Source organism: Centruroides sculpturatus, unplaced genomic scaffold (assembly GCF_000671375.1).
Source record: "Centruroides sculpturatus isolate CEXI.00-Female unplaced genomic scaffold, Cexi_2.0 scaffold1039, whole genome shotgun sequence".
Classification (NCBI taxonomy): Eukaryota; Metazoa; Arthropoda; class Arachnida; order Scorpiones; family Buthidae; genus Centruroides; species Centruroides sculpturatus.
This window is the reverse complement of record NW_019385341.1, coordinates 286,708-309,676: the sequence shown is the minus strand read 5'-3', so window position 1 is coordinate 309,676 and position 22,969 is coordinate 286,708. Positions and strand designations below refer to the sequence as shown.

The 22,969-nt window shown below is 29.0% G+C and overlaps 1 protein-coding gene across 1 annotated transcript in view; it reads left to right on the top strand.

The window, feature by feature from the left end:
• The window catches only part of LOC111637877 (low-density lipoprotein receptor-related protein 6-like), a 55,360-nt gene that overhangs the window by 4,983 nt on the left and 27,408 nt on the right, over positions 1-22,969 (top strand). The window contains exons 2-8 of the mRNA XM_023383470.1: positions 562-757; positions 3,893-4,143; positions 8,424-8,564; positions 13,434-13,723; positions 16,539-16,765; positions 19,564-19,709; positions 21,027-21,316. Coding sequence (XP_023239238.1) covers positions 562-757; positions 3,893-4,143; positions 8,424-8,564; positions 13,434-13,723; positions 16,539-16,765; positions 19,564-19,709; positions 21,027-21,316 — 1,541 coding nt within the window. The remainder of the gene's footprint in view (positions 1-561; positions 758-3,892; positions 4,144-8,423; positions 8,565-13,433; positions 13,724-16,538; positions 16,766-19,563; positions 19,710-21,026; positions 21,317-22,969) is intronic.

Genomic DNA, 22,969 nt, shown 5'->3' with positions numbered 1-22,969 from the left:
ATTTTTTTATTGTTTTTATATTTTTCAATAAATTTATTTTGTTTGTACAAAATAAAAAAATAATTTTTAATGATACAATAGTCTTCGTTAGGCTTAACATCGATGAAAATTCAACGCGAAGCGACACGCAACGGAGAGAAATTTCAACATGGAATAAATTAATATATTTTTTCATACATGATTCGTTATCCGAAAAATAAGTTATCCAAACCACCCCAGTCCCCAATTGATTCGGATAAACGACGCTCTACTGTACATCTGAAAATAACCATTGATGCTATTTTTTTATGAATAGGCTATTTCATATTATAAAAAAAATTAGTTAATCTTCAACATTTTGTGATAGTCATTAAAAGTAACAAATTCATGTACATGTTAAAGTTTATTTTTGAAATGTCATTCAATGTTACAACCTTATAATTAATAAAATATCTGACAATATATTCTATTAAATGATGAAATTTAATAGAATAGAATTTAATTTAATGATGAAATTTATATTATTTCTAAGAAATATTTATATTTAAAATAAAAATATTGTTTAATTCTCTGTTTATATAGAGCAAGAAGATTTGATAACAACAGAAGTCCATCATCCTGATGGAATTGCCATTGATTGGATTGCACGTAATTTGTATTGGACTGATACTGGAACTGATAGAATTGAAGTTTCTAGACTTAATGGAACATCTCGGAAAATTTTAATTACTGAAAATCTTGATGAACCAAGAGCCATTGTGCTTGATCCAGTTGAGGGGTAAGTTGTTGCTATTATATATCTTTAATATTTAAAACAGAGCTAAACTTACATTATTTAAATATCTTTTAGATTAATTTTAACAGTTTTTTAGTTTAATGTTATGATTTAATCTTAATTTTTTGTATAATAATTATAATGTACTTTTAAGACAAATGATGTACTGGATTTTTTCTGAAATATATCTCTTATCCTTGGTATGGGTAATCAAATCCATACTAAATTTTATACCAAGTCCCAAGTTATTTGACAGACTAGGTTTTATTTTATAAAACAAATAATAATAATGTTTATATATTTGTAAAAATATTTTCAATATAATTTAATATAAAGAGAATCAAAAGAAAATACTACATATTGAAATTTTATTTGCAAAATTATTAATTTGAAAGATTTAGTCAAAAATATTAATAATCCAAAATTCATACTTTAATTTCCTGCACAGTGCATATAACCTGCACCAGCATATATACTCCACAGAAAATTGTTAGAGTGAAATTAATTCTTTACATAGTCTACCACTACTGTTTGAATTTACTGTTGGAAATGTGACATTTAACTAATATGCAATTTGGAAGCTATAACCTTAAATATTCTAGTTTTTCTCCTGTTCTTTCACTTCATTTTCATTACAAGTTCATTGTAAATGTAATTAACTTATAAAATAAGTGAAGTGCAAAGAGCTATTTGTGATAGAGCTAAATAAACTGCATTGTGTTGAAAAACAAAGTGACTTCCAAATGACAACTTTTTTCATTATATGAGGGCTGTTCAAAAAGTATCAGACCTTTGGTTGGCAAAAATACATTTATTGATTTTGAGGTACAAAATCCTAATCCCCTTCAAAGTAGTCTCCTTGGTAGTGTATACACTTCTCCCAGTGTTCCTGCCATTGCTGGAAACACTGCTGGAACGCATCTTTTGGAATGGCCATCAGCTGGTCTGTCACATTCCGCACAATGTCTTTTCTCAACTAAAATCGGGTTCCTTTTAGAGGCATTTTCAGCTTGGGAATAGCCAAAAGTCACACGGAGCCATGTGGGGAGAGTACAGAACGTGATGAACCACAGGAGTGTTATGTTTGGCGACGAAAGCCCGAATCAGATGCACAGAATGGGCGGATGCGTTATCACGATGGAGCTGGCAAGTTTTGATCGACCACAGATCCGGTCATTTGCATCACACAGCATCGGAAAGACGATGAAGGACCTCCTAGTATTACTCCTTTGCGATAGTTTGGCCTTGTGGTGCGTACTCACAATATACCACCCCACGAGAGTCGAAAAAACTGTCAACATGACCTTGATATTGCTGCGGACCTGCCATCCTTGTTTTTTGGCCTCGAGGATCGTCCCTGAAAGCCTGCTGAATCTTGCAAATGGTTTACACTTGGGTATCGCCAAGGTTTTTGGCAAAATTTGATGTAATATTGCTGCTCACATTGTTGAGTCATTTTCCAACTTAGTGGAATCCGACGAGAGCTCACTACATGTCCTCACTCATAGGCCGACTGCCAATGACTGATGCTTCCTGCAGGCGGGAAAAAATTCAGAGCTGTGCATGACTGTCCCATCCACAACTCCACCAAAAGAGGCCTCCCGCGCATCATTGGTTTACGCAGAAAAAATAAAAGTCTGATACTTTTTGAACAGACCTCGTATGTATAATAACAACATAATCTCAGAAAAAATTAAATAGAAAAATGTCAGTAATATCTGTATACTTTGATAATATATTGATATTTGTAGAGCCATCTAGGATTGAGGCAAATTTAAGATGACAATGTGGCTCAATGAAGAAATGATTGCTGACCAGATGTAGAGTAAATATATGATAAATAAAATATATTCCATCAACAATGTTGTGTGTTAATTTTATTAAAAAAGTTGATAGTACAATAACCAATGACAAGGGTTTCAGTCAATTGTCTAGTTCTTATTCACTGTTAGTGAAGAAACATACAAAATTGACAGCTTCTAAATATTTCTCTGTTAGTCATTATATAAAATGAAGAATTATCAGAAATTTATGAGCTTTCAAGAGGCAAGTTTTAAGCAAGAAGGTAATAATATCAATTAAAGGATGGAGTGTGATTAAGATGATTTAGACTGGCAATTTCCAACTGATGGTCCACAAAAAAATTTTGATGGTCCATGGAGAACTTTGATCAACTCAAGGTTATGCAAAGTATTACAAAAGAAATGCAAAATGCTTGGTTGCTTTTTCTCACTCATTGGGAGTTTTTTTATTCAAATCTAAAACTAAACATGTAAGGACTGTTATCAATAAATCAATAAATAATCAACAATAAATAATGTGAGTGCAATTGTTGGTCTTTGTGGAATAAGAGTCAAGAATCCATAAACTTATTTCAAACAAGCAGCTACAAACTTCACATTAATTTGTCATTATTAAATAAATTAATTTTATATTAATAAAGTAAAATGGAACTTTTATGATCATTATTCTATAGATGTTTGTATTGTTTAAAACAAAATTAATGACAGTGGTCTGTGAGGTCAGACAGGTTGTCAACTGCTGATTTAGACTACTAATTGATCTAACATGACAATGTATGTATTATTATAATAAGTACTAAATGGAGAATTTTCTGTACTTGCATAATATAAATGTTTATTTTAAATTAGAGTTGATATATAAGTAATTGAAGATAAAAATAATTTTACCAAAGTTACACAAATTACACATGTACTACATAAAAACTGAAATTTTCTTCTAAACAGTAAGTCTAAATCAAAATGCACATTTAAATTGCAGTCAATAATAATTTTCTAATAACTATTGGAGATTCTAAAATACTCATTTTTTCATTAAAAATTAAATTGAAATTAACATTATACAATCAATAAAATATGAATTATTAAATGCTTCTTTCATTTTTTGACTAAGTATAACAAAAACATTTTTTTTTAAGTGTTATATAATATGTAAGTATTATATGAAGATATTTCTAGATTGTAGAATATTTACATTTATTGATGAATATAAGTGCAGTAGCTGCAATTTCTGGACTTCTTAAATTGTTAAAATTTCTTAGTGTTAAAACATTCTTATATATAACTATTATTATTTTAATGCTTTTATATATATTTTTGTTCATTTTGTAATTGATAGGTATATGTATTGGACGGACTGGGGTTCGAAACCAATGATTGAACGAGCAGAGTTAGATGGAACGCACAGAACAACTATTATCAATACTTCTCTTGATTGGCCAAATGGATTAGCTATAGATTATGAAAAAAGGAAATTATATTGGGGAGATGCAAAATTAGATAAAATTGAGATGGCAAATTTAGATGGATCGGATAGAAGGGTGTTAGTTTCTGATCAGCTCTCTCATATATTTGGATTTAGTTTGCTTGGTAAGAAAATATTTATTTTGTAAAATTAATCAGTTATATAATGTTAAAGTTATAAATAAGAAAGTATTACTATTATACTTTCTAGAAATTGATATAAAGGAACACTTAATGTTATTACAAATGTATAACAATAAGATTTTTGTTTTACATGGGTTTGTTTTGCATATCACTAAATATCATGAAAACCAAAAGTTCACATAAATTTGTGCTTCATTTCAAGTAGTTTCAGATAATTGTCTAGACAATTATGCTGCAATTTACAATTAATAGAAACATGTTAAAATGTGTTAAAACATTTTATTTGTTTTTTTACAATAATAACAGTTTAGTTTGATATTTCTGAATATGTAAGGTAAAATTTAATTTATCATATTTAGTATACTACTAGAGAAAAATAAATGTAAACTAGGATATACATCACAATGAGTAACATTCAGTATTTCTTTGTTTGGAATGTTGGAAGATGACAAAGCACCGTTTATTGATCTAAGAGTCAGACTTAATGAATGGCCCCAGGCTTTTGCCCGTGCACGCTAAGTGACTTATTTGATAAATTTAATATTTGGACAGCCACAAATAACTATAGAAATGCCACGCAATATGCCTTTGTGGACAGAGGAGGTACCCAAACAGCACTTTTTGTTTTAATGGCATCAATTCAAGTACAATTAATCAAGAAAAGACAGATCTTTTTTTAGATCCAGAAAAAGCGTATGATTTGATTAGTATAAATGATTTACAGAAGAAATTGGAAAAACATAAAGCAGACGAACACTTGATAAAAATGATAGGTTTGTTGTTTGGGAGATACGAGACGATAATTAAGCAAGATAATAATATTTGGCCACCGTTTATAACATATAGAGGTCTACTACAAGGAGACCCTCTATCTCCTTATCTTTTTAATTTTTACCTATTTGACTTAAATAAATGTTTTGTAAGAGATGAAGATGGTATCCAAATAGACAATCAAACCATACACTCAATCACATACGCAGACGATATTGTATTAGTAGCTCCAACAGCTGCTGCACTTCACAGGAAAATTCAACAAATATCCGAATACTTGGAAGAGTTAAAAGTTAAAATAAACCCCAAAAAATCAGTTATAATGATTTTTCGAAACGGCAGTAATTTATCCAAAAAACACACGAGCTTTTATATCAAGAAAGAAGAAGTGAAAATAGTTAATGAAGTTAAATTCTTGGAGATAACGTTCACGCCTAATTTATCATTTGACAAACAATATAAAAGCTCAATAACAAAGGCTAAAAATTTAATAAATAATCTGATAGTGTTATTCTGCAAAGCTAAAATTAAGAATTTGAAATCCATTTTCAACTCTTTAATTCAATCATCATTAACTCGATGTGTTATGCATCTCCAATCTGGTCTACAGGTAAATTCAGTAAATTCGAAAAAATACAAAATACTTTTATTCGTAGAATTTTCNAGGGTCATAAAACCTTTTTTTTAGTTATTGGGTAGGTCCCTCTAGTGGGTCAAATTGGTATGTGTCGAGAGTATCGACAATATCTGTGTTTGTTATAATCAAATTTGACTGTAATTGAATTGCATGCGAAGTTGTTATATATAATTCTTGTATATGATTTTATATATAGGTCCAACACCATGTGATACTAATAATGGTGGCTGCTCTCATTTATGCTTAATGTCTTCTCACAGGCCATATTATTCATGTGCCTGTCCAACAGGAGTTCGTTTATTAGATGATTATAAAACTTGTGCTGATGGTGAGTAGTAAATTAAAATTTTATTTTACAATGTACTGATACAATGAATATTAAAGTTGTAACAATCAACTGTGAACAAAATATGTTTATAATAAACTGAATATTAAAATTTATATTAGAAAAGTTTACTAAAATCTTAAAATATTTATATTAGATGTTTCTAATATAAGTTTTGACATTTAATTTGGAATTTACTTTTTATAGATCAAACTTTAATTATTTGTTTTTAAGTTTTCTAATCTTCTTTATTTCACAGAAGATAGATATAACAATTTTATCTATTTATTATACATAAAATATCTATCAAAATATAATACAGTGGAGCATGACCTTTCTACTTTTATGACATTTTACAATAGTCCCAAAACACTCCTATTCCTTTCAATTATGAAATATTTCATTTAAACTTCTAAGGCTCATTAGTTTTGTTTTATATTAGTTTTATGTTATTTTCTTTCTGATGAAGATAACAGATATCACAATATTCTTTTAGAAATTCTGGTATGATTTTTAAAACACATTCTTTGTTATGTTATTACAGTTTTCTCTTCACATTCCTGCAATTCAGAGACATAAAATTGACTCCACTTGAGTACTCTATCTCAGAGTGAAGGATTAGCAGTAGACTACAGCTAATAGATATGAAGCAATTACAATTTAGGGAAAATCTACACATTTGTAGAATCATGTAAAAGCAAAAGAATGTTCCTTTAACAAAACAAGTTAATTTTAGGAAAAATTCCAGCGTACAGTTTTAACATAAACCTTGAACCAGTTTTTAATGAACATTTAAAATTTAAAAAGCAAAAATTGCAAAAGATGATTATATATATTCTATTTTCTGTAGCATTTGAGCCTTGAATAGGTAAAAATTATTTTGGAGTTTATTGCTATTAATAAGGTTCATGAACTATGTCTACTTGACCACCAAAATTTCAAAAGAATTTCCCATAACAAGATATTATTGTTTTTAATAATATAAAAAAAAAATATTAAAATAATCATTGAAAGCCATAACAAAATTGGTTTGTCATAACAACTATTAGTTCGCAATTTTGACTAAATTTCAGTTTTACATCCTTTGGTTATGTCTTTTAGGTCTAGTTGAATGGATTCCTACCTGTGTAGTGTGCTATGAAAACATTCTAAGTGTTCCACAAGATGAATAAAAATATTTATAAAAATGGTAACAATGTATTTCTGTGTGTTATTAACTAGATTTTGGAAGTTTGTTTCAGTAACCTTTCATAGAAAAAGTATGAGAGAAAACTCTATGATCAAAATGTTGATTGATTCAGTAATATATAGTAATAAAATATGTTATAAATTCAATAAGATTGGAAACCACTGGTCTAGTTCTTTGAGAAATATATAAACAGTGCTCCATTGTGTTGTTAAAATAAAATCATAAAGATTGTAAGAGCTTCTATCTTATATAACATAAATTCATATCACTAATGCAGTTATTTCTAGCAACTTCAATAATGCCATTAGATGAGATGTCTGTATATAAAAAACAATACAGATCTCATCTGTGGCTTTAAGATGATAAATTATAATCTAAATATTGTAAGTAATTACTGAAATTGTTTCTAGTTTGATGTGTATCCATGAAAAACTTTTAAACTAGTATTTAAAATTTTAATTGATCATTTATTATTGTGAGATATACAGAGGGTCACAGGTAATTTCCAATGATCACTTATCTTGCATTAGATCTTGTGATCCGACCTCCTTGTCAATGGATGACTTCCTAATATATTTTTTTTAAGACCAAGAGTCCGTAAGATCCCCCGGAGGTTGTTTTTCCTGACACCAGCCTGGTTATAGTGTTAGGCACACTTACGTCTAATTTTTAGAGGAATATTGAGTGGGAGGGACACGGGTAAGTGGAGTGGACGTAGGTGTGGATTTTAGACATTAATGAGACCATATTTAAAATAACATAACAAAATATTTAGTGAAAAGGAATGGAATAAAAATACAAATGATGAGATTACAAATATATATTATTTACAGGGTTCCTACACACCTGGAAAGTCAGGGAAAGTCAGGGATTTTCATTAGTGTTTGGAAAAGGTCAGGAAAAGTCAGGGAATCTGTCAAAAATTGTCAAAAAGTCAGGGAATTTGTCTACTTAACTGCATTGTTGATCTGGTTTGCTGAATATGGATGACCAATCACAGCCATCTGCAGGCGGCAAGAAGTAATGCTGCAATCTTTAAAACCCAAGANTTTATATAAAAAGTGAGAGAAAAATTCTGGGGGCATTTTCCTGTTTCTGAAAATTCTTCTAAGCTGTTTTATCTTTGCATTTTATTTAATTCTTGTTAAATTATGAACCAAATATTCTTGTATAAAATATAACAAAATATGATTGTTATCTTTATAAGTTATGAAAATATTGGGTAATGCATTTCACTTATTTTTATGTAAAATACAGCAAATTAATTTTTTCTTAACAAAAATAATAAGCAATGTTTTTTAATTTTTTAAAATTATTTACTTATGATTGTTATTTTCTAGGTGATTTTGTTTATTGGACTGATTGGCAGCAGAGGTCAATAGAAAGAGTTCATAAAGAAACTGGTGATATGAGAGAAACTATTATTGATCAACTTCCAGATTTAATGGGCTTAAAAGCTGTAAATATTTTTGTAAAGCATGGTAAGTTTAAAATATTTTTTCTACTGAAATATATTAAATGATACTATAAATGAGTAATGTTTGATATCATGAAATTTGCAATTCATGTAAATGATATGATATTATGGAATAATTGATAAGAGTTGATATTGTTAAAATAATCAAAGGTGGAAAACTTTGTTAGAAAGTAAAGAGACCAAATAGAAACAGTCTATTTATACTGTTTTTAGTAACACTGTTTGTCAACTGTTTCTTTTCTTTTTATTTTTCTAACCATTAAGAAATTAAAATTTTGGAAACAATTATTTTTCAAATTCAAAATTGTTTACAATTGAAAATTTTCAACTAATTAAAAGCATCATTTTAATTTCTGGACATTAAATTTGTAGGAACTCAAGGAAATCAGTTAGAAATTGTTTAACTATTGATACTGACAGGGTTCCTATACATCTGGAAAGTCAGAAAAAATTAGGGAAAGTCAGGGATTTTCATTAGTGTTCAGAAAAAGTCATGGAAAGTCATAAAAATTGTCAAAATAGTCTAAGAATTTGCCTCCTTGGCTGCCTTGTTGATTTTTTTGCTGACAATATGCTTAACTGAGTGTAACTGCCTGCAGGCAGCAAGGAGTAATGTGGTGCAATACAACTTAGGAAAAGGGGTGCAGAATTCAAGGCACAAAATTTTCCCAAAAATTTATAAAGCACAAAAAAATGATAAATAATTTTAATTTAAATGGTATAATTTATCATTTTTCATTTTAATAATTTNCAGGCAGTATTCTAAGAATGGAACTAAGTAGATATAAATTAAACACCATATTAATAAAAAGGTATATAAAATTTCTACAAAAAATTATAAATGCTGAAGATTTAACAACAAAACTACTGAATGAATTATATCAAAAATCAAAGATCACAGATTTAAAATGAAATTACAATTATCGAAGATATTTAACACATATGGATTTTCGATGAGTCTATTTATGGATCAATCATACATCAGTGAACAGCAAAATAATTTATTAATACAAAGAGTAATGGAAAACTCTATTGTCCAAGATATCGCTGACATTCAGAAACGAAACAATACAAGTTGGTATAAAATAATTTTAAATTACCCATCAAATAATAGTTATATGCTGAAAAATCTTTCATTTAATGTTAAAAAATTTTTTATACAGTTAAGACTAAACAAAAACTGGATAATTATAAATGATAAATTCCTAGACTACTCTCACACCAAATGCCCAAGTTGCAGTAAGACATTATCAAAATTTCATATTCTTTGTGAAAATTGCAGCGGAAATGAGAATATTCAAAATTCTGATATTGGTCGACTAGTTAATTGCTCTAATGAAATGGATATGTATAAGTTCCTTGACAAAGCAAACATCAATACTATCTTTAAGTTATACAATTATACGAAGCAAATTGTGAATAAAAATGTAGAATAAATAAGTAAGTGTATGTATTACATATTAGATAACTAATGTTTAATATCTATATGAAAAAGGTTCTAATGGTGGCAGACGAATATGCTGTATAAATAAATCACGTCCTTGTAACAGGCGAAAGCCTTATACAATAAATAAACTTTGAATTGAATTGAATAGAAAATTATTTATCATAACTGAAGTTCCAGACAGCTTGGTAGCCTGAATGGCCCCAGGCTTTTGCCCGTGCACGCTAAGTGACTTTCATTACAAGCATTTAGCTTTCCAAAATCTATGAGAACAATTATTTGGCATTGACAACTGTGAATTTCGCATCAATAAGCTGCCTTCACTTGTTTAATTATGTTATCAACTCAATTTCATATTTATTTTCACATTTTCATTTTGTGTCCTTCTCTGTTCTTTTTCCATTATTTACTTATGTAGGTCATTTCATTATTATCCACATTTGATATCATCACTTATCACATACTGCCATGATGCTCGTGTCTGTCCACTACAGCTGTCGAGAATTAACGCAATTGGCAAAGTGTAGTGACAGCGAGCCAATAGAGAGCAGGGTGCGTGATCCTTGCCATAATGCGGTTTGCACGCCATTTTTCGTATGTGTGTTAATCAAGCCGAATAGTTTGGTCAAATATTTGGCTATTCAGCCACACTCCTGGCCGAATATTCGGTATTCAGCCTGAGGCCGAATATACTATTCATTGCATCACTAATTATTACACATATCTATGTTTGTCTTTTAGAGGAACATAGTAATGGGAAGCTGCTGCTTTTTTTTTCTTTCTTTATTTTAATTCTCTGAATATAATTGGATAAGATGTTAAAATATTGTCTAGTCTTTCCTTAAACTTCATTGCATTGTTTTCATATTTGTAAAAGTCTGCAGTGTATGGCATTAGACATTACTTGTACAAGATTTTTCAGTTTGGATTTTTTTCTCTTGGAATTGTTTTTCTCATTTTCATCTTTATCCTCAGAATTTAAACAGGCAAGCTCCTCCAAATTGTTATTCATGAATACTATTGTCTGCCCATCAGTTATAGCAAGTCCTCAATGTTTTCCTCTTCTATGTCCTTAAATCCTTTTCTACCAATTCTCCTGGCCAACGCATTTATTTCAGCAGTGAGTTTTTTTCATGATATACAGGGTCTTTATAATTAAAGTTCCATTTTGGCCATAAAAGGAAAACTACTGGACAAAATGTTATCACACTTGGTAATAGTTCACAGTAAGTCATGGGATTTTATTCCCCTTCAAAAAATAGTTCAAAAACTCACCACCAGTGGGATTGGCACTACATGCAATATTGTTAAACAAAATAAGACATGAAGACATTAGTTGAAAATGAACAATTTGGCGGAATTGAAAAATGCGATACACCGACAAGTCCATAACATTCCTCCTGATATGCTAAGAGCTACTGTTGAGAACACAGTAATGTGATTTAACTTGCTTTGAGAAAATCATGGACACCACATTGTAACATATTTTAGAAATGATTAAAAACATTTTTAACTGATGTATTAATGTGTTATTTCATTTAACAATATTGCATACAGCACCATTTCCCACTGGTGGTGAGTTTTTGAACTATTTTTTTGGAGGGGAATAAAATCCTATGACTTACTGTGAACTATTACCAAGTGTGATAACATTTTGTCCAGTAGTTTTCCTTTTATGGCCATTTAAAAGTGGAACTTTAATTATAAAGATCCTGAACATCTAGAATTTGTTGTTCATCTGAAATTATGCTATTTACAGTCTTGGATCACAAGTTCTTCCAACATGTGGTTTACAGATGGTTACAGATTTGTTTGGTGTCCTTCAGTACCTAGCTTATTATAAAGAAGCTGTCAGCTATATTAGTGTTCAAAGCCCCAGCAGTGCAACCCATACTTCTCATAATTGTCTTTAAAGGATATGCTTATCTCTTCATTGAGCAGCTGGATAAGGAATATAGTATTAGGAAATAGGTAGACAATCTCTGCTTTGTCATTTGGAGATTCATTTTTGTCACATGTCCTGGGGTATCAAACTGACTAGTACAAAGAGGACTTTAAGTGGAAATGCCTTTTTTCCTCCAGGAATTCTTTGACTTTGGGAATAACATAGTGATGGAACCAATTCAAGTTCAACCAACTGACTGCCGAAAATCTATCGGGCTAGTTTTATGCTAATTATTAAATAAATTAATTTTATATTAATAAAGTANTTCCAGTATAGCCAAAATAGTGAAATCAGCATTCCCATGAGAGAGAGGGTCAATTTCATTCTGGGCACTTTCTCCATCAGTGTTGGAAAAAATACTTAATTCACTTTTGATTGTTAGGGAGGGACTAAACATGTATGACCAAAGCCCCACCTTGTACCTATTACAAAGGACTACTGAAATTAGCTCCCTCAGCTCATATAAATTATCAAGAATAATTGGAAAATGAAAAGAAGTTAAAACAATAAGAGAAACAGAAAAAAAGAGCACAGAAACATTTTGAAGAACAACAAAAGAAAACTGTTCGTAACATAAAGATTATACAACTGCAGCTGAGTTTAAACCAGAAAAATGTAAAAGAAAAAGAAATACTGTACATGCGACAGACCAAGTTTTGTTAGAAACAACAAACAAAACAAAACTGGAGAAGGCTATTAACAGCAAGAATGTGAATGAAGTACGAGTGATGCTTATTAGTGTTAAATGTTCAAAAGCAAGAGGAAGCGAAAAAGAAGGAATCTGAAAACATCCAGAATAATCTTAATAAAAGAACATCATCTTTCATGACTGATTATTTACAGAAGCCAAAGAGTTTTTAAGTATTCACGGTTTACTGGAANAAATTTATTTGATTGTAAGCATTTTCAGCAATTGAAACAGCTGATGCTGAACTAGGAAGTTTGAGAACAATCCTGTTAAAATAAAAATTGTCTGTCTTCATTTAAATCTGCTTTAATTTTAAATAAAGTGATCTGTATTTATAATTGTTGGTGTTTGCAAACACTCAAAGTTTTCTTATTATGTAAACTTTGAAAATGTACATTGTATATTATATTTAATATTAATAACAAAATAAACTACTTTAATTTAATAAAACATATTAATTTTAGTTTTAATAATTTCGCAATTTAAAGAATATATAACTGTTAATTAAAAATCTAACTAATTAAAAAGTTGTAGAATCAATAGCGTAAATCAAATGCTGTTTTATTTTGTCAATATGCCATACTGTAAGGGATGTGAGGGTGAGGGACTTTGTACAAAGTTAGTCAGGGTAAGTCAAGTTAAGTCAATCAAACTTTGATTGAAAACATGTATTCAAATAAATGCATGCTAACTTGAATTTAGTAATATTTTATATACTAGTGTATATTAAGTGATATTATATTAATATAAATTCATATATTACATAAAGAAATAAAATTGTTTGCTGTTTTTCTAGGTACCAATCCTTGTGCCATAAATAATGGAAATTGTAGCAACTTGTGTTTAAATAAACCCGAAAATAAATATATATGTTCTTGTCCTATGGGCTTGGAATTAGCTTCTGACCTTAGAACTTGTATTGTACCTGAAGCATTTTTGTTGTTTTCAAGGCGGGTTGATATCAGACGAATATCTTTGGAATCAAAACATAATGATGTTATTCCTATTTCGGGAATAACGGAAGCAAGTGCCTTAGATTATGATATTAATGATGATCGTATTTATTGGACAGATGTATATCAAAAAGTGAGTATATGTAATTTAAAGTCAAACCTTAATTTTGCAAATAAAGTAATATAAACTAAAATATAAGATGTAGTATTAGTTGAACAACTATGTTGTTATCAAACTTTTTTCAGAGATTATAAACTTTATTCAGTACAGTTGTAATAATTCTGTAATGACTTAATTGACTTATTACATTTATGACAAATAAGTAATTATTAAATAACTAAAAAGTAAAATAAAATAAATCCATTCAAATGGTTGAAATTTTACCAAAAAATATACATATATCTAATCTTTCTTATAGAAAGAAAATTTTCAGTTATTAGAATTGGAAAATACTGTAACAATAAATTAATGTAACCTGAAAAACTTAATTTCTATCAAAACTTATTATTGTTAACAACAAATGAACATAGGAATTTTCAAATGTGAAATAATTACTATGATAAATAGGAAAAATTTAGAAGTTATCTAAAAAGAATTTGAAAGGGAGAGAGAGAGAGAGAGGACATGTTATACTGATTAGAAATCAACACAAATATAATAAAGAAATATAGTGAAGACTATTTATTTATATAAATTTCTCTAGCTTACACTATTTATGAGTGTTATTTATGTAAATCAAATTTCAATGATGGTTGCTTCTTCTGATTGATCTTTTGAGGATTATTAAGAGTATGAAGAATGCATATAACCTCTAAATGATGATAAGTTTAGGAACTTACACATTAAATATGTAAATTATAGATATATAATAAACAATTAAAAGTTCAAATCTTACTATAAAACTTTATTATATTTCCATTGATGAGCATTAAGTTATAATTTTGATATTTGATTATTAGGAATTTAACTTTTTCAAACATTTGTTTTAGATGATGATTATAAAATATTTAGTATTGTAAATATGTAATTAAAATATACAAATAAAGAAGAAACACTCTGAAATATAAAAAATGGTAGATGTCTTTATAACTTATCCTTTTCACACACCTCAGGTGCACATGTCAGAGTTGATCTATATTTTGAGGTTCTCATCAGTATTAGTGATGTGCCAGATATCCGTATCCGCGGATATCTGAGGGAAAAAAGATCCGTATCTGTTGCTTTTTAGCGGATCTTTAATGGATCTTTTATCTTAATGAATTTCATTACTTATATGAAATTTTAAAGATAGGTAGCAATAAAATACTAATAACTTCAATTCAAATCACTTTTTATTTCTTAAAATTACATATTTGGCACATTCATATTGCAAAAATTTTATCATGCGAAATTCATTTACTATTGTAAAATATTTCCATATTATACTACTAAACTTTTTTGTCAACATTGCTTTTATTTTAATTTAACTCAACACTCTCCAAAGATACAAACATAATCTATGCTATATCCCATGTCACACTAAACTATAAACAAAAACACACTCAGTGCAAGTCAAAACACATTGCGTTACTAAAGAAAAATGTCAACTATCGATCCAAGGTCACAAGCACCGGTGCCGACTGAGTAGGAAAGTTGAGATCCATATCCATATCCATGGATCTAGACACTAATGATCCGTATCTGTATCCGTATCCGCAGATATACATTTTTAATGATCTGGCACATAACTAATCAGTATGTAAAATTACTATAAAAGTTCCTCTGATTATTGAAGTGATATATAACTTGTATCAATGCCCAATATCTACTTATATACATTTAATAATTCAAGTTCACTGTGTATAGTCCATTATCAATGACAAATTAGACATGTGAAAAGTTTCAGAATGCTGGGTTTTCCACATATTTACAGTCAATATGAAAATATATTTGAGTGTTGGCACAACCTTATTTGCAGCAGCTAAAAGCCAACAAAGAATACTTCCTGAATCATCTTGTCACCAAGAATGAATCCTGAGTGCATCATTTGACCCAGAAACAAAGGCTCAATTTAAACAATAGAAGCACAAGGTGTCTCCACTCCCAAAGAAATTTTGAACTCAGCCATTGGCCAGCAAGGTCATTGCATTGATATTTTTGAGATGCAAAAATACTGGTTATTGATTTTTTTTTTTTTCATTGGGAATGACAATCAACAGTGATTACTATATTATGTGATTATAATGTGACAATAGTGGATGCAATCAAAGAGAAATACCCAGGAAAATGGGAGAGATGAATCATCTTCCATTAAGATAATGTGCCACCATGCCTTTCAGACAATGATGAATGTACTTTTGGATGCATATACTTTTGTATATGCATCCAATGCAATATGATGGATGTACTTTTGGAAACATATGCCATATTCACTAGATGCAGCACATCAATTTCACAGCAATGAAAGGGCATCTGAAAGGACAATGTTTTTAAAATGATGACACCATGATGACAGCCATGCTGGAGTGGAGTGACAGACAGGAAAGATCTTTTTTATAATGGTTTTATGAAGTTGGAGCACTGACAAATAGGATAAGTACATCACACTTTATGGGGACTATGTAGAAAATGCAGTTAATTTATAGAAATACAACTTAACCAGAAATCCAAGTACTGTACTATGGTTCATATTTAGATTTGCTAAATATTGATTTTTAATAAGTTAAAAAATAGAGATTATAATTTATTTTTTTATAAATTGTCTCCTATTTGCTTCAAATGTGAGAAATAAACATTTATTATTTGGAAAAATTCAACAAGACAGTTACGTTTGAATTAAAATTGATATTACATTTACTAGAAAAGAGCATAGAAATCTGATTACTGTTTCAATTAGCAACATTTGAACTTTTAAATGTATTTTATTTTAATTTGATTATATAATGTGTTATTTTTATTTATTTTCTAGACAATAAATAGAGCTTTTATGAACGGTAGTAATGTTGAACATATTATTGAATTTGGGTTACAATATCCTGAAGGCATGGCAGTTGATTGGATAGCACACAATTTATATTGGACTGATATGGGGTCAAATCGTATTGAAGTTTCTCGCCTTGATGGTTCATCTAGGAAAGTGTTGCTGTGGCAGGATTTAGATGATCCAAGGTCAATAGCCCTTGATCCAAGTGATGGGTAAGTTGATCAAATAAAATATTTTAANCAAATTATTTAAATTAATTAAAATTATTTATAATTATTAATATTAATAAGAGATGGCGCCTAACGCTTACCTCTAGTACCAAATTGATTACGTAATTTATTTAATAATTAGCATAAAACTAGCCCGATAGATTTTCGGCAGTCAGTTGGTTGTAGCTATGTTATATATCGGGTTGGAGATGTTTGTATACAATTCAAGTTCTCTTGTTTCACATCTAATAAATGAGTAGCATATCAGCATAGGATTGATGCTATTAAATTTTGGTGGTTAAAGGTCAAGGGGGTGGGGAGATAATGGGAGTTGTGTGTATCTCCAGTAGGATCAGACTTAATGATGATTTTATTTGTAATTAGCATTTACAGTTTTTTTTTTTTTTTTATAAAACTCATCTCTACCCTCAAAATTAAGCATTTTAATGTTTTATAATAGTTAAAACTATAAAAAGTTAAAATAAAATATGATAACAGATGGCGTTTCCTGTTAACATTTAAAATTTTGGTAAGTTGAGCAATTCATTGATGGTTTATTTTTATGTTGCATAATGAATAACATCCTTTTTTTTGAAGTCTTTGTTGGCAACAAAAGTGATGTATGCATTGCAGCTGGTTGAGGAAGTCTGCTGCTTAAATCTGTTATAAAACATGAGGACCTTGATAGAAATCATACTAACATTCATAGGAAAGTTTTTCTTATGTTTGTCTTAAATTCAAATGAACAATGCATTATTCTCTACTTTCAAAATCACTTATAACTCTCATATTTAGCAGTATGAACTTCAACAGATGACACTGTCTCTTTGATCTCAGTTTGTTTTATTTTTTTATTATTTTTTCTGTATTATAAGGTATTTTCATTGACATCAGACATGTGAATTACAGTCATGCATGTGTGACACAAGCAGAGGGCCAGGGGTTAATCCCTCCTGATCACTTACAGTGCACAGGCTGGTAAAACCCGGTCTTGGAGTCTTTGGATGGCTAGGAGGGCAAAAAGTCAGTGGGGAGTGTGTCGGTAAGCCGGTAGGCATCCTTTCACAGACAGGAGACAGGTTTAACAAATAAACAAACCCTTTATTGAATAACTAAGCTAAGTTACAGGAAGCGAAAAGAATACTATGGTTAACTGCGATTATACTACGTTATTTACATAAAATGGGCGACTTATCTCTTAACTATGTCGCTGACCTAATTTCAGGGTGAGAGAGAGTGATTTTTACAAGTTCTAAATCCCATAAATACCTCTCAGAGTAATGGAGAGTTGGCACATCGTCTGTATGGAAGAGGTAGTCTTCTGTCCAGTGTCTTCTCCGATGGGATCCAATTCCTGTGCATGGAGATCGACTGGCACAAGTATAGAAATAACTTCCATGTGCGGACATGTGCTGAGTTTCAGGGGCTCTAGCTTTTATTTGCTTGTTGTGGGAAAGGAGTCACATGATCGTCACACGTTGACAATAACGGTGCATTCTTGACACCTATGTGTCAACTTTCCCATCTAATTGTTATAACAAACGGTGACCTCTGATATAATTCTCACCAGGAGCGTTTTTTCTGTCGGAGTTGTTTACATTTTTTTTCTGACAACTGCATTAAATTCATGGATTTCACACATGAAAGACCTTCTTGACACATGTATGTGTTGCACTTTCTCATCCAAAGTCATCACTTCTATATTGTTCTCTATCCTAGCACTTTTGAAATGTCTGGTATTCATTTAAACACAGTATTTTATGCAAAAGCATTCAGTAAATGCCCTCTTCCTGTTGTTGTTTCAGTTTTTCTGCTTATTGTCTGCATTAAAACCTTCTATGTTTACATTTTGATAATTTTTTCTCGAAGGTAAGCTATTTTATGTTGAAGTTTTTATTTTATTTTTTATATTATTTTACCATTAATAAATTTTCTAACATTTAACTTTTCTAAATTTTGTTATAAAGATACAAACTTAATAAAATAATGATGTAAGTGCAAATTTTGAATACAGTAGAGTGTCGATTATCTGAAAGTCAATTATCCGAAACGTCAATTATCCGAAAGAATTCCAGTCAGCAAATTTAAATTTTCGCCAGTGCTGTGGCACTGCAATCTTTAGCTGTCTTGGGCTACTCAAATATTTTATGTTTTTGATACTAAATTAACTTCTGAAGTATAATTTTTTATTGTTTTTATATTTTTCAATATATTTATTTTGTTTGTACAAAATAAAAAAATAACTTTTAATGATACAATAGTCTTCGTTAGGCTTAACATCGACAAAAATTCAACGTGAAGCGACACGCAATGGAGAAAAATTTCAACATGGGATAGGTTAATATATTTTTTTGTACATAATTGGTTATCCGAAATATCAATTTTCCGAACAATCCCAGTCCCCAATTGATTCAGATAATCGACACTCTATTGTATATGAAGATTTAATAAATTATCAAATAACTATATGATAATTTAAATGTAATCTGAATCAAATTTTCCTCTATCTTTATTTTTTATATAAAAAGTGAGAGAAAAATTCTGGGGGCATTTTCCTGTTTCTGAAAATTCTTCTAAGCTGTTTTATCTTTGCATTTTATTTAATTCTTGTTAAATTATGAACCAAATATTCTTGTATAAAATATAACAAAATATGATTGTTATCTTTATAAGTTATGAAAATATTGGGTAATGCATTTCACTTATTTTTATGTAAAATACAGCAAATTAATTTTTTCTTAACAAAAATAATAAGCAATGTTTTTTAATTTTTTAAAATTATTTACTTATGATTGTTATTTTCTAGGTGATTTTGTTTATTGGACTGATTGGCAGCAGAGGTCAATAGAAAGAGTTCATAAAGAAACTGGTGATATGAGAGAAACTATTATTGATCAACTTCCAGATTTAATGGGCTTAAAAGCTGTAAATATTTTTGTAAAGCATGGTAAGTTTAAAATATTTTTTCTACTGAAATATATTAAATGATACTATAAATGAGTAATGTTTGATATCATGAAATTTGCAATTCATGTAAATGATATGATATTATGGAATAATTGATAAGAGTTGATATTGTTAAAATAATCAAAGGTGGAAAACTTTGTTAGAAAGTAAAGAGACCAAATAGAAACAGTCTATTTATACTGTTTTTAGTAACACTGTTTGTCAACTGTTTCTTTTCTTTTTATTTTTCTAACCATTAAGAAATTAAAATTTTGGAAACAATTATTTTTCAAATTCAAAATTGTTTACAATTGAAAATTTTCAACTAATTAAAAGCATCATTTTAATTTCTGGACATTAAATTTGTAGGAACTCAAGGAAATCAGTTAGAAATTGTTTAACTATTGATACTGACAGGGTTCCTATACATCTGGAAAGTCAGAAAAAATTAGGGAAAGTCAGGGATTTTCATTAGTGTTCAGAAAAAGTCATGGAAAGTCATAAAAATTGTCAAAATAGTCTAAGAATTTGCCTCCTTGGCTGCCTTGTTGATTTTTTTGCTGACAATATGCTTAACTGAGTGTAACTGCCTGCAGGCAGCAAGGAGTAATGTGGTGCAATACAACTTAGGAAAAGGGGTGCAGAATTCAAGGCACAAAATTTTCCCAAAAATTTATAAAGCACAAAAAAATGATAAATAATTTTAATTTAAATGGTATAATTTATCATTTTTCATTTTAATAATTTTGATTGCATAACAAGAAACTGATTTTTTCCAGTTTATTGATATTTTTATAAAATTCAGAAAATTTATTAAGTGATAAATTTAGTAAGTATATACTTTTGTATACGATTTGTTAATGAATTATAAATAAATAAATAATTGCTTTTTTTCTTTTTTCTTCTTTTTAAAGCCACGTAGAATTATGGTTTTGGATTAATAACAAAATAAACTACTTTAATTTAATAAAACATATTAATTTTAGTTTTAATAATTTCGCAATTTAAAGAATATATAACTGTTAATTAAAAATCTAACTAATTAAAAAGTTGTAGAATCAATAGCGTAAATCAAATGCTGTTTTATTTTGTCAATATGCCATACTGTAAGGGATGTGAGGGTGAGGGACTTTGTACAAAGTTAGTCAGGGTAAGTCAAGTTAAGTCAATCAAACTTTGATTGAAAACATGTATTCAAATAAATGCATGCTAACTTGAATTTAGTAATATTTTATATACTAGTGTATATTAAGTGATATTATATTAATATAAATTCATATATTACATAAAGAAATAAAATTGTTTGCTGTTTTTCTAGGTACCAATCCTTGTGCCATAAATAATGGAAATTGTAGCAACTTGTGTTTAAATAAACCCGAAAATAAATATATATGTTCTTGTCCTATGGGCTTGGAATTAGCTTCTGACCTTAGAACTTGTATTGTACCTGAAGCATTTTTGTTGTTTTCAAGGCGGGTTGATATCAGACGAATATCTTTGGAATCAAAACATAATGATGTTATTCCTATTTCGGGAATAACGGAAGCAAGTGCCTTAGATTATGATATTAATGATGATCGTATTTATTGGACAGATGTATATCAAAAAGTGAGTATATGTAATTTAAAGTCAAACCTTAATTTTGCAAATAAAGTAATATAAACTAAAATATAAGATGTAGTATTAGTTGAACAACTATGTTGTTATCAAACTTTTTTCAGAGATTATAAACTTTATTCAGTACAGTTGTAATAATTCTGTAATGACTTAATTGACTTATTACATTTATGACAAATAAGTAATTATTAAATAACTAAAAAGTAAAATAAAATAAATCCATTCAAATGGTTGAAATTTTACCAAAAAATATACATATATCTAATCTTTCTTATAGAAAGAAAATTTTCAGTTATTAGAATTGGAAAATACTGTAACAATAAATTAATGTAACCTGAAAAACTTAATTTCTATCAAAACTTATTATTGTTAACAACAAATGAACATAGGAATTTTCAAATGTGAAATAATTACTATGATAAATAGGAAAAATTTAGAAGTTATCTAAAAAGAATTTGAAAGGGAGAGAGAGAGAGAGAGGACATGTTATACTGATTAGAAATCAACACAAATATAATAAAGAAATATAGTGAAGACTATTTATTTATATAAATTTCTCTAGCTTACACTATTTATGAGTGTTATTTATGTAAATCAAATTTCAATGATGGTTGCTTCTTCTGATTGATCTTTTGAGGATTATTAAGAGTATGAAGAATGCATATAACCTCTAAATGATGATAAGTTTAGGAACTTACACATTAAATATGTAAATTATAGATATATAATAAACAATTAAAAGTTCAAATCTTACTATAAAACTTTATTATATTTCCATTGATGAGCATTAAGTTATAATTTTGATATTTGATTATTAGGAATTTAACTTTTTCAAACATTTGTTTTAGATGTTGATTATAAAATATTTAGTATTGTAAATATGTAATTAAAATATACAAATAAAGAAGAAACACTCTGAAATATAAAAAATGGTAGATGTCTTTATAACTTATCCTTTTCACACACCTCAGGTGCACATGTCAGAGTTGATCTATATTTTGAGGTTCTCATCAGTATTAGTGATGTGCCAGATATCCGTATCCGCGGATATCTGAGGGAAAAAAGATCCGTATCTGTTGCTTTTTAGCGGATCTTTAATGGATCTTTTATCTTAATGAATTTCATTACTTATATGAAATTTTAAAGATAGGTAGCAATAAAATACTAATAACTTCAATTCAAATCACTTTTTATTTCTTAAAATTACATATTTGGCACATTCATATTGCAAAAATTTTATCATGCGAAATTCATTTACTATTGTAAAATATTTCCATATTATACTACTAAACTTTTTTGTCAACATTGCTTTTATTTTAATTTAACTCAACACTCTCCAAAGATACAAACATAATCTATGCTATATCCCATGTCACACTAAACTATAAACAAAAACACACTCAGTGCAAGTCAAAACACATTGCGTTACTAAAGAAAAATGTCAACTATCGATCCAAGGTCACAAGCACCGGTGCCGACTGAGTAGGAAAGTTGAGATCCATATCCATATCCATGGATCTAGACACTAATGATCCGTATCTGTATCCGTATCCGCAGATATACATTTTTAATGATCTGGCACATAACTAATCAGTATGTAAAATTACTATAAAAGTTCCTCTGATTATTGAAGTGATATATAAC